At 36.9% G+C, this 18,483-nt stretch overlaps 1 protein-coding gene across 2 annotated transcripts in view; it reads left to right on the top strand.

The window, feature by feature from the left end:
• LOC139975464 (nucleoside diphosphate kinase homolog 7-like) overlaps nucleotides 1–17,402 on the top strand; it is a 31,598-nt gene extending 14,196 nt beyond the window's left edge. The window contains exons 2-9 of one of the 2 annotated variants that reach the window (XM_071983462.1): nucleotides 909–1,022; nucleotides 1,334–1,500; nucleotides 3,293–3,333; nucleotides 7,654–7,774; nucleotides 9,651–9,805; nucleotides 11,729–11,878; nucleotides 15,125–15,258; nucleotides 17,091–17,402. In XM_071983462.1, the coding sequence (XP_071839563.1) occupies nucleotides 909–1,022; nucleotides 1,334–1,500; nucleotides 3,293–3,333; nucleotides 7,654–7,774; nucleotides 9,651–9,805; nucleotides 11,729–11,878; nucleotides 15,125–15,258; nucleotides 17,091–17,339 (1,131 nt within the window). In that variant the 3' untranslated portion in view covers nucleotides 17,340–17,402. The remainder of the gene's footprint in view (nucleotides 1–908; nucleotides 1,023–1,333; nucleotides 1,501–3,292; nucleotides 3,334–7,653; nucleotides 7,775–9,650; nucleotides 9,806–11,728; nucleotides 11,879–15,124; nucleotides 15,259–17,090) is intronic. The other variant, XM_071983463.1, reaches the window with a different exon arrangement.
• Nucleotides 17,403–18,483: the final 1,081 nt, after the last annotated feature.

Raw genomic sequence — 18,483 nt, 5'->3', positions numbered from 1 at the left:
TGTTACTAATTACTCAGTGACTTTGCTTGAATATATCTTGGGATATTATCTGTAAGTTCTGTGTTCACAGGAAGCAATATTGAATGAGGCTTTGAACTTGGATGTTATGTGCAAAACAGTTGTGCAAAAGGTGAGGGTTGACACAGACAGAACTGCCTGCTCCTCCATATCTGTTTATTCACATGATAAAAAGTTTCTAACATGATTGTAGGTTGTCCCAAACAAGTATTCAACAGATGTTGTTTTATTTGGGAAGGAATCTGTAGGCAGTGTAATTACATTCTGTGTGCTTTTAGGCAGTGGCGTAGGAAGGTACTTTTGAGTGGGGGGGCTGAAGATGATGGCCGGCCTGGGGGAATTTTTTTTGCATTTCCAGGTGGCCTCAGATGCAATTTGGTGCAATATAGCACATTTCAACACCCACTCCATTTTGTAAAGAATTTTGCATTTTCACCTGGCCTTAGATGCAATTTGGTGCTTCTAATGAGATTTTTTTCTCATATGGAAATGAAAAAGGGGTTTTCTGACTTGCGGAGCGGGGGGGCGGAACGATACTTCCGCCCCCCCATATTTTTCACTGGGGGGGCTGGCGCCCCCCCAGCCCCCCCGGTTCCTACGCCCTTGCTTTTAGGCACGACGCCTTATTCCTGTATTAAATCTGTTATGATTCAGCTTTAACACATGGGTGCTTTCTAAGTTGTGATATGTTCTCTATGTAATTCTTCATTAAGGAGATAGCTGTAGTTGAAAATTGCAAATTTGTTTTATGATGTATTGGATGATATTAACTGTTATTGGGTCTGGAATTGTTTGGTAAATCTGCTGGGACCTTCTGCTGGAACTGTTTATCATTGACCAATGTTTATACATGAAATTTGTTATAAGATCAATATTTCTATCTCACCAAGCAGGCGAGTGAAGATGGACGATTTGCATTTGATGCTGAGTGGTATGACCAGCATGCAGCCCTCATTAGAAAGTACCAGTTCTTATTCTATCCTAAAGATAGTACTGTTGAGATGGTAAGTATTCAGTAGAACAGAGGAAGAGTGAAACTTCAAAGTTCATTTACTGTCTTGTAGAATTATGTAAAGCTAAGATATCTAACAAAGTGGGCATGATACAGTAGTTTGTGTTATTTGAGTCAGTATCACACTATGCTTAAGTTAATTTTTGTTTCTTCCATTGTGATATGATATCAGAGAAAATGTGAGCACTTACAAAAAGTGCAGCATACACAGTTGTCACAAAGTCTTCTTATAATAGTTGTTTACAGCAACGTAAACATTTCTTGAAGATATCTTTCTATTTTTGGCTTTCCTTTAAACTCTAGTTCGATATCAAAAACAGGAGATTGTTTCTGAAGAGGTCTTGCATTGATGGGCTGAAGTTTGAAGATCTCTATGTTGGTGCTACAGTGAATGTTAATTCCCGTACTCTCACGCTGGTGGATTACTCAGATGAATATACCAAAAATATTCTTAGCTCAAAGAAAGAAAAGTAAGTAAAAAGGTGTAGCCTTGCAAATATGTAGGTTGTGAAGTGAATATAATAGCTGATCTGTGGTGACGTATGTAGAAAGTCAGGAGATATTTCATGCTTGCAGATGTGTACAAATCACTAGTGTATGTGCCATAGTTGTCTCTTACAGTATGTGACTATAGTGATTCAGGATCTGAATCTTGGTTACCTTTCCTAGCCCCGATGATGATGGACTAAATGTTTGTACAACCTGCTACCTTTGCTTTTTGGATATCCTGGGCATAAATGAATATACTGTATGTTTGAATTCCTATTGGTGTACAGAGGTCTTGAATTCAGAAAAGCTGAATTGTTGTTATATTATCATAAATACCCATAGTATCTGTTATCCTGTGACATCTGGTAGAGTTACATTGATGTAATTTGTTTGCAATGTGGAGAGTATTTCAGTTTTCATTGATCACATTAATTCCATTATTCACAGCACCATCAAGTTCACCTTTGATAATCCTCTACAACAGGCTCACTTCATTCATTTCACCATTTGGAAAGAAAATGGCACCTCCAACACTAATGTGTACAAATCGACTGATATCTTCTATGCTTCTGGTTCATATCCTGCCACTGTAAGACTGGTATTGCCTTCAGTCAACCTTGTTGGCTTTGCCACAATTACTCCAATAATTCCATTTTCTCCACCACATACTGAACGTGAAGCAGAAAATCATCTTTAGGGGACACATTACCAGGAGAGTTCACCAAGATGTTCAAATAACACCCTAGCTTGCAAGATCTTGTTTCCTGGAAGAGAAGCCCAAGAGAACTGACAACAACCTCAAGATTCCCTTTGTTGTCACTGTTCATACAAATTACCCTCCTCTTTGTCGATTTAGGAACAACCAGCATCACATTCCATACACTTCAGATACAGTAGTCCTGACAAGCCAATCATTGCATACAGATGCCCCCATCACCAGTAGAATCAGCTGGTTAAGATGCTGTTTTACATAATGGCAGTGTGCAACCTTCAATACTTAGATGACAAAGTGGTTACTTTGCCCAATGTTTCTCTCCTATTATAGCTTTTTTCCCCCATTTAACACTGTCATCCTTCTCCAATGAGTTCATCTTAGCAATGAAGATATGATATGATTTTTTAGTGTAAAGCATCCTTTGATTGTGGTGAATCAATGAGTGATCTTTTGAACACATTTCTCTTGTGAACATACAGATTGTTCTTGTGACTTTATACAACAAGTCTGCATTTTCTTGCAGGAAAGTGTCCAACAGATCTTATACACTTCTCAGGAGGTGGTTGTTTAGGTATAAAGTACCAGAAATTCATTGTCCATAGTAATAGCTACAGTACTGTATTTTCCTAGGTTTTTTGATACTTTATGTAAATATCTTATCAACACATATTATTATTATTATTATTATTAGCAAGCTGTGTTTATTATGCTTTTCTTTGTAATGTCAGTAACTGCTGGGAGTGTTGTCATTTTCATTTCTCTAAATATTTGGTTATTTCTGTTTAACATTTTAATTTGTAACTTTATTGTTATTTATTTATCATAATAGTGCCACCCTTGAGGGAATAATTTTGTGTTCAAATCTTGTTCAGCACTTTTAAATGCTCAGAAATTTGTGTCTTATAAAATCCCATGGTTGCTTTGTAAAATACTGTTATACATCTTTTGACTGGTATAGCAATGTGACCATTTTGCATAGCATTAAGCGATGCAAAACAGGATAAATTATTCCCTCCCTTGTTTATCTCCTTTTTAATTTATTGCATTTTCTCCCTTAGAACATTAGCCTTGATAAAACCTGATGCAGTTCTAAAATTTGGTGAGTACTTTCATTGTAGTTTGTTTGGTACCAAGTGTGATGTTTCCTTGGGGCTTTTGTTGCTCTGTATGCAAGATACTAGGGCCAAACTTAGGCTATGTTAATTTGCCAGTCTGTTCCTCATCGAGGAGCATTATTTCTTCTTCATCAGTATCAAAACCCGACACATCCTCATGTTCGCTTGTTTCTGGTTAAAAAATGTATAGTCGGATCCCCCCTCCCCCCTCCCATATGGTCCAATACTGAGCTAGTGTCCGTCTAAACACTTTACTGATTAGTAAGGTTAGTAGCCATTATAACATTGTCATTAGATTACAATGCAAGCATATACTATACACGTGTACACACACTACACATAATGTAAGTAGCAACAACTTAAGGCTTGTTTGCCAGGTCCGTTTCCTAGTGCAGATGGAGACCGTAAGCAAACAGTGACATCATTTGTTTACTACTTCCCCTGTCTGAAGCTGTCTAGCCAATTTTCAGGCAGCATTTATGGATTCCTTGGGAAGTGTTTTACCACTTTAGAAGCAAAATATATTAAAAATTGTTTTATCTTCATGTTTTATCTTCAGGTTTTATCTTCATGGTCTTATGAATACTTATTTTGTGCAATTTTACCAGCATCTTTTCGATGACATTTCTGTTATGGCCTGTGTAAACTAACTGTTTTCCCTTAGTTCTCATAAGTTTCCAAATGTACTGTATTATGCATAAGCTTCATTTTCATTTACTTTTGTACTTCCCCCTGTGGTGTCATTTGGAACAATTGTGTAATAAGGTAAAAGTTTTATTTTTGACATTTTCTGAGTAAAACTTAACAAACCCCATTGGCCATTTTTAGTCATGTAAGTATTCCAAATAAAATTATAAGCAGTCACTCTTTTTAAGGAATCTAGCAAAGGGATTTTTTAAGAGTTATTTAAGAAGCAGGGATGTGCCCACGCTGGGCGGCCCCGCCCAGCACTAAAAATTACCGCCCAGCACTGTCTTGAATTCGTGAATCCCGCCCAGCACTATTTTCATCTAAAATCCCGACATTCCTAACAATATATTCAACATAAATTGGGCCAAGCCTATGCCAAAATCATACAGACTTATAATGCATCAGTTACGCATGTGAGAAACATTACTCAGGGCTCTTAATCGGTCCCTTGTAAAATCTTAAAACTGATAACTTTTACCAGGTTCGTAATAAATTTCACTAAAAAAAAATTAAAAAATGTGAATTGTTAGCAAAACTAGTGTATGTGCTTAAAAATCTACACAAGTGCCAGCAATTGGCATCTGAGCACCTTCAAAAATCAAAAAATTTCTCAAAGGGGAGGGGGATAACCCCCCCTCTTAGACCCCTCCCCCAGGATGGTGATCAGTATACCCGGCACTCAGGAAATCCTGGGCACATCCCTGAGGAAGTGATGGGTGAATGCTGCTAAGTTAGTTCTTAAAATATTGTTAAGCTCAGGTGAAACAACTTACAGATTTCTGTAGGATGAAACCAACAACTTTTGATTCCTTGCCTAAGGAAAAAGGAATGTATGTGATGGTGATGGCATGTTTGGCTGGATGCATTATAGGGTGTGTGTGTGTGATGGGCATAGAAATTGAATTAGGAAAAATTCTGACACAGTGTATTGCCGTGTGTTTAAGCAGTGAAGCCTTGAAAAAGTGAGGACGGTTTGCGTTGTACGGCAAAAAGCCAGATCACGTGTAAGTCTCCATACATACATTGTACATTCGACTTTGAAATTGAATTTGATTTGACCTGTTTTTATGAAAGAGTAGGTGTACTTTGCACAAAAAGAGACGTATAAATGGTGACCAGAGTGGTAAGTACTGTACTCCTGACTTAAGAACCAACTTTAAAAACTTTTTTCGCCTCTAATGACTCGAGTAAGTGGAGTGTTTTGTGCAACTTTTTTCTTGCTTGTATTATTTTAGTGCCCTACTCAGATAGTGTCATAGTTGTCCCTGGAAAATGCCGGGAGTTTCAACAATAGCAGTTTTTTGTGGTGAACCAACTCGTGTATTGTCTCTATTCATCAAGGAGGGTGTCTATAAATACTAACAATACCATTAAACTTGAGACTTTTTCTACCTTACTTCGATCCAGGGTTCACATTAGCCGCGGAATTGCGCGATTCCAGCAATTTGATTTTAAATCCTGCATGTCAAAAGTTGCCAAGACAGGATTTCAGGTCTCAACTTGAATTAAACAGACATTGGGGCTGTGACCATGTAGCGATTAGTCGCTCAAAGATTGCATTTGCAATGAACGTTTAGTAAAAAGCCACTTGCAATTATTTTCTTTATCCCGTCTATAATCCATCTTTACATTCCAAAAACTTCCGTAAGTTCCGTGCTAATCTTTCCTTCTATGAAATAAATGAATTAAAAAATAAGAATTTCAATATTTACGTATGCCAAACGATATATACAAAAGCATTAGCTATGGACTACCGACCAGGGCTAGCTGCTTGATGACAACAAAGACACGTGCACTCAACAAACTATAAATCCCCACAAATCTCCAACCACATGGTAGCCTAAAATCACAAAGAGTCAACATGGAAATGTAGCCATACCTTCTGTTTATTCACTCAAACTGTGTCGCACTTAGCTAGCACTAAAAATATTCACCGAATACTTTCGTTTCTTGCTGCTACCATCGACAACAGGGTAGCCTAATACCACAATAAGTCAATGTGGAAATCTAGCCTAACCATCTGTTTATTTGCTCAAATTGTGACGCAGTTAGCTGGAACTAAAATATCTATGTCATTGTTGCTGCTATCTTCAACCACATGGTAGCCTAACACCACACTAAGTCAATGGGAAAATCTTGCCTAACAATCGGTTTGCTAAAAAAAAAAGACACTTTGCGTAGCCTTGTTTACAACTTTCAACTAGCTGGAAATTGGCAATTGTTTGGCAGGTATGTGCTATGTTTTGAAGAGGGAATGTAGTATTTTACTGTACGTATACTGTTGCTGTTGCGATGGATTGAAGGTTTTAATTTTTGAGTTGTTTTCACCTGTATAATATTTTTGTTTTCGGTGGTGAGTGATTTTATCAACACACGAAACAGAATCATTAACAATGGCTAAAACTTGAAATAGTAAGTAATTAAAACAACCATCTAAACTGCAAGAATATCATGAAATTAATCTTCCGTATTCGCATCTTGATTAATCAAAACATGCAGACCTACTGAATTATTGAAATAATGAAAGCACTCGCGTATCAGTTACAAGATTTTTTTCCCTCAGAAAAGGGTACCCGTTTTGTGCATTTTTTTTGGGTACCCGAATGGTCGGTCGGGTACCCGGGTATCCTACTCAGGCCTAATTGTTAGTGATAAGCCCAGGGCATCATAACCGTCATCCCATGTTATTCTGGCATGTGGATCAATCGTTAGGGATACACTTTTAAGTAAATTGAGGTGTTGATAATTTTGTCATTAGGCTTTAGTCATATTGCATCCTAAAGGACAGCCGTATCCGGTTTAGGGCCTAGGCTAACTATATCCAGGGTCCAGTGAATAACAATACAGCAGCAGCGCAGATGACACTAGTTAAGTAATTAGATTCCTATATAATTGCCTATGATCACTACCTAAGAATTACATGTGAAACTGCAGTCCACTACCACATTTGTTACGATTTTGGCACCCAAGTGCAGCACACGATATCACCATTTCGAGTGATTTATATCAACTTTATCACTTTAGTCATGTCACAGTTGTAGTGTTTGTACTACCCGCTGGTACTTTTTTGCTGTACATGCAAAGCGTCACCAGTTGGACGGGTGGCTTCAGTATAAGTGGCATGACGTCATTCTCTCTACTTCAATTTCTAGGGTGATGGGTTGTCTTGTAAACTCAGTACAACTTCACAGTTAGTTTGTGATTCAAGCTTAATAAGATGCTTAACATGTTAATCTACCTCAGTATATCACCGTATCATTTTCTGTGGAGATCAAAGGTCGTTCGAGGTGAAGAAGAACCCTATATGTGTTATTATTGCAAATATTTCACCTTAGTAGTTATGTATCACTGATCTGCACAATTTTTGAATTTCATGAAATATCAGTCTTAGCTAACAGTGTATTTCAATGTAATTGGGTAAAATAGAAGCCACTTGCAAAGGTCATTAAGCATTTAATATACCTTTACCCCTCTAAATCACATAAGACCAGTTTGTGATTTTTGTGGCATATGATTATTGTTATTTTTGTTATTGCTTGGGAATCATCAAAACTTCCAATAACAAACTCTGACAGCATTTTTGATCATTGTTTTCATTTTAATTCATTCAACAGGACAAATATTCAATGCAATTTATCAGTCACGGTTCTTGGTTTGTAATGCCAAGATGGTTAGGCTGACAAGGGGAGAAGCAGAGGAATTTTACGCTGAGCATGTCGGCAAGGCTTTCTTTGAGTGAGTTTCTTTGATTCAGCATCTTTCTTGGCCGCATATGGGTGCATTTGTCTGACTTTTTAAATATTGGATGTATAATAAGAAGTATATTAGCCTTCTTAGTACCAATATTTTACCATAAATTTACCTTTACTTATTTTGATTAATTATAGTACATGCTGTGGTTGCATGTCGAAGTCTGCAGAGATCTAAATAATGTTGTACCTATTGGCAGGGATATTTTGTATGTAAAGTATCCACTAACATTTAAGGAATTTGCAAGTGACTCTGTATTCTTGAATTAACTTGATAAGATGTTGGGAATGGAAGTGGTTGAATTGAAAAGGGTAGGGAGGTTTATGTTCTTAAATTCAGGCCGCAATACAGTGGAGATTTTCAACCCCTATCCCGAGAAAACTATCATTACACTGGATAGCATGTGTGCCTTTGTTGTTATTCTATAGTCTTCATATTAGGCTTCAAAATTACCTTCTGTTTCCATACCAATTCCTTCTACTCTGGGATATAGAGAGGATGTTTAAGAAACACCTCATGGAACAAATTATTGCACTCTTAGGCAAATTTAATGAATTTGACTGGCAGATCATTTGACACTGAAATGTTTCTGTGCACCCATACAATTTGAAGAACTGCATATTTACATTGTGTGCCTTTGTGTTAAAGCTTGCAAATAATTTAGAAGGCAAGGCTTGAGCATATATTGGAATATAATAGCCATTACCCTTGTCAGTAAATGTCTGAGTTATTTTAACACTAACAGGATAGTGTTCACAGTCTGGTTAGTCAGTAAAGATCTTGAGTTGCAGTTGGTTTCTTAGGTTTTCCTTGAATGTAGAAAGGAAGCTGTTGAAAGGTGTTAACAAACAGTTCACCTATTTGTGTCAGTGCATTGAATGTAGATGCATAAAGTTGCCCAAACATTGTCATATTTGAGATTACACTTCTCATTCATAGTGAAAATACATGCAGTTTTCTGATTAGTTTGGGTAAGATGGTGTACATACTCTTAATTGTAGGACTCCTTGTTGGATGAATCCAACAGTCCTTCAGAGCATTGATTGAGGTTGATTGAGGGTACTCCACAGTATGCACTAGAGATTATTGATGCTCTGCCTGATGTCAACCTATGTTATAATGTTATAATGATATTAACCTGAAATAGAGTGACAAACATGAAGTTGATTGAGGGTACTGTAAAGTTTGAACTAGAGATTATTGATGATATGTCCTATGTCAACTTATGTTAAAATGTTATAATGATATTAACCTGAAGTAGAGTGACAAACATGAAGTTGATTGAGGGTACTGTACAGTATGAACTAGAGATTATTGATGATATGTCCTATGTCAACTTATAATGATATTATCCTGAAATAGAGTGACAAACATGAAGTTGACTGAGGGTACTGTACAATATGAACTAGAGATTATTGATGATATGTCTTATGTCAACTTATAATGATATTATCCTGAAATAGAGTGACAAACATGAAGTTGATTGAGGGTACTGTACAGAATGAACTAGAGATGATTGATGATATGTCCTATGTCAACTTATAATGATATTATCCTGAAATAGAGTGACAAACATGAAGTTGATTGAGGGTACTGTACAGTATGAACTAGAGATTATTGATGATATGTCCTATGTCAACTTATAATGATATTATCCTGAAATAGAGTGACAAACATGAAGTTGATTGAGGGTACTGTACAGTATGAACTAGAGATTATTGATGATATGTCCTATGTCAACTTATAATGATATTATCCTGAAATAGAGTGACAAACATAGTACAGTAGTCATGATATTTGTAAATTGCATTGTACTCTGATTTATTTGATTAAATTTGTATTTATATTGATAACAATGCAGCAATCTGGTAAGATTCATGACCAGTGGCCCAATTATTGCAATGGAATTGATGAAAGATGGAGCTATTGGTGCTTGGAGAGAGTTACTTGGACCCACAGACAGCAGTAAAGCAAGAAGCGATGCCCCCAATAGCATCAGAGCAATGTTTGGAACTGGTGAGTAATGCATGTCAGTAATGCTACATACTTAATGTTTGGAACTGGTGAGTAATGCATGTCAGTAATGTTAAGCAATGCCCCCAATAGCATCAGAGCAATGTTTGGAAGTGGTGAGTAGTGCATGTCAGTAATGCTACATACTTAATGTTTGGAACTGGTGAGTAATGCATGTCAGTAATGTTAAGCGATGCCCCCAATAGCATCAGAGCAATGTTTGGAAGTGGTGAGTAGTGCATGTCAGTAATGCTACATACTTAATGTTTGGAACTGGTGAGTAATGCATGTCAGTAATGTTAAGCAATGCCCCCAATAGCATCAGAGCAATGTTTGGAAGTGGTGAGTAGTGCATGTCAGTAATGCTACATACTTAATGTTGGAACTGGTGAGTAATGCATGTCAGTGATGTTAAGCGATGCCCCCAATAGCATCAGAGCAATGTTTGGAAGTGGTGAGTAGTGCATGTCAGTAATGCTACATACTTAATGTTGGAACTGGTGAGTAATGCATGTCAGTGATGTTAAGCGATGCCCCCAATAGCATCAGAGCAATGTTTGGAACTGGTGAGTAGTGCATGTCAGTAATGCTACATACTTAATGTTGGAACTGGTGAGTAATGCATGTCAGTGATGTTAAGCGATGCCCCCAATAGCATCAGAGCAATGTTTGGAAGTGGTGAGTAGTGCATGTCAGTAATGCTACATACTTAATGTTGGAACTGGTGAGTAATGCATGTCAGTGATGTTAAGCGATGCCCCCAATAGCATCAGAGCAATGTTTGGAAGTGGTGAGTAGTGCATGTCAGTAATGCTACATACTTAATGTTGGAAGTGGTGAGTAGTGCATGTCAGTAATGCTACATACTTAATGTTTGGAACTGGTGAGTAATGCATGTCAGTAATGTGAAGCGATGCCCCCAATAGCATCAGAGCAATGTTTGGAACTGGTGAGTAATGCATGTTAGTAATGCTACATACTTAATGTTGGAAGTGGTGAGTAGTGCATGTCAGTAATGCTACATACTTAATGTTGGAACTGGTGAGTAGTGCATGTCAGTAATGTTAAGCGATGCCCCCAATAGCATCAGAGCAATGTTTGGAACTGGTGAGTACTGCATGTCAGTAATGTTAAGCGATGCCCCCAATAGCATCAGAGCAATATTTGGAACTGGTGAGTAATGCATGTTAGTAATGCTACATACTTAATGTTGGAAGTGGTGAGTAGTGCATGTCAGTAATGCTACATACTTAATGTTGGAACTGGTGAGTAATGCATGTCAGTAATGTTAAGCGATGCCCCCAATAGCATCAGAGCAATGTTTGGAAGTGGTGAGTAGTGCATGTTAGTAATGCTACATACTTAATGTTGGAACTGGTGAGTAGTGCATGTCAGTAATGCTACATAATTAATGTTGGAACTGGTGAGTAATGCATGTCAGTAATGCTACATACTTAAGGAGACGTGAGAGGATGACATAATACTTCTCTGGATAACATTAAAGTCAAAGGTCTGAGATTGGTAACAAAATATGCTAAGTTTTGGAACAAACTGTTTGTCATACTGTTTGTGCACTGTTTGTCATATTGATTGGTACTTACTCTTTGATTCTCCATAGAACCATTTGCTTCCATTGCGCCTGACCAAATACTGCATCCTTTTAAAGTAACATTTCCTTCCAACAAAATCTAGATAAGAGTTTATCTGTTGTGCTTAGAATAATGATCATTACAGAGAAATTATATGATGCATGCATATAAAGTGGAAGCATTTAAATATCTGGACTGTTTCTAAGCTAAACAACTGAGTTTCTCTAATGCCTAGAGGTTTGTTTTTTGCACTCAATTTATGAAACTTGGAAGTAACTATTGGTTGTTTTATTAATGAAATAACATCCTCTGATATATTTTCTCTTCTTGTCATCAGATCAAACACAGAATGCATGCCATGGTTCAGACTCCACTATGTCAGCACAGCGTGAATGTAATTTTTTCTTTGGTTCAAAAGTCAGACGTAATACTGCTATGCATCAAGGCAGTACCTGCTGTATCATCAAACCAAGTGCTGTGGATACAAGTAAGTTTGAAGATAGATATGTACTATGTCAATGAGTGATGTTGGTGTTATTCATGGTTCTCATGATAGTTGTATCCATCCTTTCAAAGTTGGATGGTGGTTGTACATAGTTGATACAGTGCTGTATTAGTATAACTCCCAAAATAAATTATTTCAAAAAAGTCTTTCTTTGAGTTCCTACAATTATCAACGATAATTATCAACGATTTGCTACAAATTCTCTACAATGGTGGTGTTGTATAATGTATAGACATCAACAAAATTTCAGACCCCTATAGTTAAGGTGATCATTGAAAATTGCATAATGCCAAATGAAACCGAGATTAGAGACAGCCTTTGTTGGCAAGAATATTCTAAAAGACTGAAAACTGTATAGTAACATTGTTTACTAGCCTAAATCAGTCGCTTTCCAACCTTTTCAAACTGAAAAAGCATTTTATGAATCCAGAAGATACTGACAGTCAATAGGTAAAAGGAATACATTGATATTTGTCCCTCTAGGATGAATGGTATGGTACCTTACATAATCCTTCTTGCCACAATCCCACTGGAGACATTACAGTACTTATCTCTCTCTGTTTTTCAATTCCTACACTCACTAAAATAAAGTTCTCCTACAAACTTCAAGCCTTCAACAAGTTGGTTATTGAAGCAACAACTACAATATTATAATCTCACCTCCCTACATGTAATGTATATGGAGATGAGATATTGTACTTCACCCCACATCAGAAATGTGAGGATGTGGGTGTGTGTGTATGTGTATGTGAGTGAACAAAAAAAGTGTTTTGCGAACTCCTCCTAGACCCTAAGTCCTATCAAGTTCATTTGTGGGAAGGTGTCTGACCATGTTAAATTGTGAGTATGTGATTCATGATGTCATAGAACAAAGCTCAGAGGTCCTCAACCTATATGTAAAGAATGATGAGACAAATTATAAAATAAGACAGATTGTTTAGGGTTGGGGTCAATTGAGTTCAAAGGTAAAAATGTCCTAAATTGTGCGAAAAAGTTGTCACAAACTCCTCCTAGGCCCTAATTCCAATCAAGTTCATACTTGGTGGGTGGGTGCCTAACCATGTAAAGTAGTGCCTACACATTTGATGACATCATTAGTCAAAGTTCAAAGGTCAAGATATCTAAAACTTGGTATAGCCATATTTTTGCATGTCGACATGTTGAAAAAATGCATTAAAACCACACGTTATTTAGAGAATGATGAGAATTTGTTTTGGAATAAGACAGATTTAGGGTCAGGGTCAAAGGTAAAATTGGCCTAACTTTATGACAGTAGGTTCGATGAAGTTCAAAAAGGTGGGTAGGTGTTTGAACATGTTAACTCGTGCCTGGGTGATTGATGACATCATAGGCCAAATGTCAAAAAACTTAGAAATTAGGTTTTAGCAATTTTCAAAATAACTATCTGATTCATGTGGAGCTAGCGAATTAAATTTGTCCAAGAATTAAGTGAGACCCAGAAAATATCAGAGATTTGCAGATCTTATTTGTAGCACTCTCCCTTGTGGGCCTTTAACAATTTCATTCACTGGTAAGGATTTTACAGTATAGAATTTTTATTCCAAAGTGTTAATATATCCAGAAAGGACAGTCTTCCCATGAGAGTCATAGACACATAGATGAATAAAGGAACATTTTCTTTTACTAATTTGAGCTAGGAAGTCACCTCTGCAACAGAAACATCCCTTTAATAATTGTTATTAATGAATGAGAGTTACATTGTATTGTTTATAATACTCTGAAATATTTTCACAACCTACTGCCAAAAGCAAAAGTCATCTAGTATAAATCTCAGGGAAAATGGGAAATTTTGAGCCCATGTGACATAACCTGTTGACCCCTAGAAGGTCAGAGGTTAAAAACTCATAACCACAGTGTCAGGTCATGTTTAAAGCAACACTTTGATGCAGATTTCATTTCCTGGATGATTGCATGTTTTCTTGAAGTCTTATAGGGACCTTAACAAAACTAAACAGACCAAACTATGTTCACAAAAAGACAATCATAGCATTGGAGAATTCAAAAATTAATGGTAGCTTGAAATTTTTAGTTATCATGTTTAAAAGGTTTGCAGACTTTGACAACTGTCAACCTCATGTGACCTTTGACATCTACTAATTTCAATAGGGTTAGTGTGCTCCCCAAGCTGAATCTACTTACCATATATAACATTGATTCAACCTGTGTTTGTTGAGATATCCTGTTTACAAGCTGTTTTTGACTATTTCCCATTAAAACCACCCACACATAAATCTTAATGCTCTGTAAAATTGTTGTTGCAAAGAACATGTATTTACTTTGTAGTTACATCACCATACCAACTATAAAATAAATCGCACATAATGGTTGAAGAGATATTGACATTACAAATGTTATGGTAAGCCCTGCCCACTCATTAGTATTCATGAGATGAGAACTACAAACAATAGTGCACATCTACTCATAATTAGGGCATTTAACACCAAGTATGACATTGATTCAACAAGTGTTTGTTAAGATATTGTGTATACAAGCGGTTTCAAGGATTCCCATTGCAGCCCCACCCACTCATGAACATTAAGGAAGTAAAAACATGTTGATGCAAGAAGATACTTACTAATAGTTACATCACCATACTGTACCAAGTATAAAGTAACCGGACATACGGTTGCACAGATAGTGACAATTTAAATAATTTTCTGTTAAGCCCCGCCCACTTAACATTCAAGAGATGGGAACCAACAACAATAGGGCACATCTTCATATCATGGGGCATCTACCTGCTAAGTATGACATTGATTCAACTTGTGTTTGTTGAGGTATCGTGTTTACAAGCCGTTTTCTACGAATTCTCATTAAGCCCCACCCAAGCATGAATATTAATGAGGTAAATGTTCTTGTTGCAAATAACATTTACTTACTATATAGTTAAATCACCAAACCAAGTATGAACTAAGTCAGACATAGGATTAGAGAGATATTGACAGTTTTAGAATTTCATGTTCAGGCCCACCCACTCATTAATATTCCTGAGATGGGAACCACAAACAATAGGGCACATTATGGGACATCAACCTACCAAGCATGACAGTGACTCAACTTGTGGTTGTTGAGACATCATGTTTACAAGCTAGCGGTCACATCCACACACATGCACCCACGCATACACATGCCAACACGATTGCAAAGGTTCCTGCCCCTTAGTAACCAAATGGAATATTGCAAACCTTTTTACTGTTTTGTTTACAGATAAAGCTGGTGAGATTATGGCTGCAATTACTGCTCAGGGTTATCAGGTAACAGGGCTGCAGATGTTTCACATGGAGAAAGCAAATGCAGAAGAATTCTTTGAAGTCTACAAAGGAGTTGTTGCTGAATATATAGTGAGTATTTCAAATTATATGAAATGGTATCTGAATGTAACTTTACAACTTTGAACAGTCTTTATATAGGAGGTATTGATTCAGTTATACTTTGAGTTACTTTCAAGTACTATTTGTGGTACCTACATGTAGATTTCCTGCCAAAGGCAAAAACAATCAATCAATAGTTGGCTTGTAAACTCACTCTCTCAAAATGTTCATGGTAGCATCTACGAGAGCAGAATAACCCTATTGCTATCTGTGGTGGTCAAAGGGAATAGATTTCACCAGAGGTCAAAGTCTAAATGCCTTGTAACCCTGTAACTTCATAAGCAATGCTTGGATGAACTTCAAACTCAGTGTGTGGATCCACCATAATAAGTGCAAGAACTCATAGGGGCCGTAGATCATTTTAGCCAGTGATCAAAATTATGAAAACTTTGATGACCTTTAACTTCAAAGGTCATTTGAGGTCAGAGTTTGAAAGCCTTAGGTGTATAATTTCCACAACAAAGCTTGGAAGAACTTCATTCTTGGTATGTGGATCCAACTTAGTGAGTAAAAGAACCCATTTGATCATGTGAATTCAGCAATGGTTGAAATCTTGTCTGCAGTGTTACATTATATATTTTATAATCACTTAGCCATTTGACTTTGTGGTTTCAATTGTGGGGACAATTTTGTAATGCATCTGGCAACAGCACAGCAAGTTCATATTATGAAAAATAAGCCTCCCCAAAACTTTGGTTTTTGCTATACTTTATAAAATGTTTGTCTACCAACTTAAGGAAAATAACAGCTCGTAGTGATTGAATTCTAAGAACATTGGCAACTAAGCCAATGTATCACATGAAACAGTAAATAAACAGCAGTATAATGTTAGAAAGTAACATTTTGGTTTCATGATAATCATAACCTCGCATTAATGATGATGTATATATGTGTGCGTTTGTGACGCCCAGCTTGTAAACATGTTATCTGAGGAAGGGAAGGTCAGACCAATTTATGTGTAGTGTGTTGAAGTACCACATTGAGTGTAAGAAGCCTATTTTTTGTGGAGGTCAAAGGTCATTTGGGGTCACCAGAGGTCAAATTGTGAAAACCTTGTAAACAAGATCTCAATATTGGAAGCTTGAGCCTATTGTTTGTGGTGGAGGTCAAAGGTCTTTTGGGTCACCAAGGGTCAACTTGTGAAACCTTGTAAACACAACATCTCAAGAAGGTTGGGCAGATCTCATATTTATCATGTATACAAACCACATTGAGTACAAAAAGCCTATAGTTTTTGGTGGAGGTCATTTGGGGTCAACTTGTGAAAACCTTGTAAACACAGTATCTTAAGAAGGGAAGCTTAGGCAGACCTCATATATGGTGTGTAGAAGTACCACATTGGATACAAGAAGCCTCTTGTTTTTGGTGGACGTCAAAGGTAATTTGGGGTGAAATTGTAAAAACCTTTCAAACAAGATAGTTTGGTCAAACCTCATGATTTAGTGTAGAAGTACCACATTGAGTACAAGAAGCCTATTGTTTTTGGTGGAGGCCAAAGGTCATTTGAAGTCAATAAATGTCAAACAGTCACTTCACTCCCCTCTTCCCTGTCTCTTTACAATACACCCCTTCCTAAATATAATATCGCAAGGGAAGCTTGGATAGATCGCATATATGGTATACATCTTATTGTACCACATTGAGTACAAGAAGCCTATTGTTGTGGGCAAAGGTCAATGGTCTTTCGAGTTCACCAGTGGTCAAATTGTGAAAACCTTGTTTAACACAATATATTCAACAAAGGCAGATGCCATACTTAGTATGTTGATGTATCACATTTAGTACATCTCATTTCTTCTCAGGACATGGTGAACGAATTATCTTCTGGACCATGCATTGTTCTGGAAGTGACTGGCCAAGGTGACAATATTCCCACAAAGTTTCGAGAATTTGTGGGCCCAGCAGATCCAGAGATTGCACGCCACCTTCGACCCAACACTTTGAGAGCCAAGTTTGGCCACACAAAAATTAATAACGCTATTCACTGTACAGATCTACCAGAAGATGGTGCCCTTGAAGTTGAATACTTTTTCAGAATCCTCTCTGATTAGTTTCCAACAATTCTTTGTCACATAAATGTAATAAATGGGTCTCCTTGCCTGCTACTCACTATAGATCAGATTGTGATTTCAGAATATTGCTTAACTTGAGTTTAACTGTGCAGGAGTTGGAACATACTTATTGAACAGGTTAAACGCCTTAACTGTTTCATGTGGCTCATTCAAACTGTTTCTCTCATTTGGTACAGTACCAAAACACAAAAACAAACTGTGAGCCAATGCTTTTTCCACACTACAACCTACGGTTTTGTATATGTTTGAATAACATTGATGATCAAATAGTACATGATCCAAATAACTGTAATCTGATTTGAGAGTCCATTCAATCTAGCCATGGTACTGGTTTTATTTAACATCTAGGGATGCACTGGATTTGGGATTTTTTCAGACCTGATTTCCACATGGATTTACCAGATTGTGGAAATTATCACAATCCAATGTTTTGTTTAAGAGTAAAAAGGAGAGGAATTAAAGGTGTGGATATAAAAGTCTACTATATACTTTCCTTTCTATTCATGTTGCTCAGTGGGTGATGTTTTAGGGAGATCTTGAATGATTATAACTGCACTGTTTATAGTCTGGCATTCTAGGTCATATCAACCAACAAGACATTCTGGGGACAACCGGCTGACAGTGTAGAACATGAAAGGTACAACTTTGTTAAGAATCACAGCAGGAAAGTAGGTAAACATAAAGAGGACATCCCCAGCACTTGAAGGCTAACAGTGAGAAGTTTGCTGGGTCTAAATCCCAAACTTCATTTTTTGTTACTTGCTCATTTTGCTATATAGTGCCTTTCTAAAAAATTTCTTAAAAAGTTAACTTTTAAACTTATGATGCATGAAGTAAATGTGTGAAATATGTTATATCATTCCAATGGCAGAATTTTGTAAAAAAAATCTGTAACATCAAGTGATTTAAATGAATAGGCAATTGTGGCGAGTTTGAACGTTTTCCTTTTTTCTTCTATTTCTTTGATATCTGCAATAAGTGTTCTTGCATTTGTAAATAAAGATTTTGGCATTACAACTTCCAGACATGCATTTTCTGTTTATTGTACCTAGGTGAAAGTTATGATGTTGTGACTTTGACAAAAATTCCATAATTTTCAAGTATAATATTACCAGGACTGGAC

This window comes from Apostichopus japonicus, chromosome 10, assembly GCF_037975245.1.
Source record: "Apostichopus japonicus isolate 1M-3 chromosome 10, ASM3797524v1, whole genome shotgun sequence".
In the NCBI taxonomy this organism is placed as follows: domain Eukaryota; kingdom Metazoa; phylum Echinodermata; class Holothuroidea; order Aspidochirotida; family Stichopodidae; genus Apostichopus; species Apostichopus japonicus.
The sequence above is the reverse complement of the archived record's forward strand: the minus strand, read 5'-3'. Positions and strand labels throughout refer to the sequence as shown.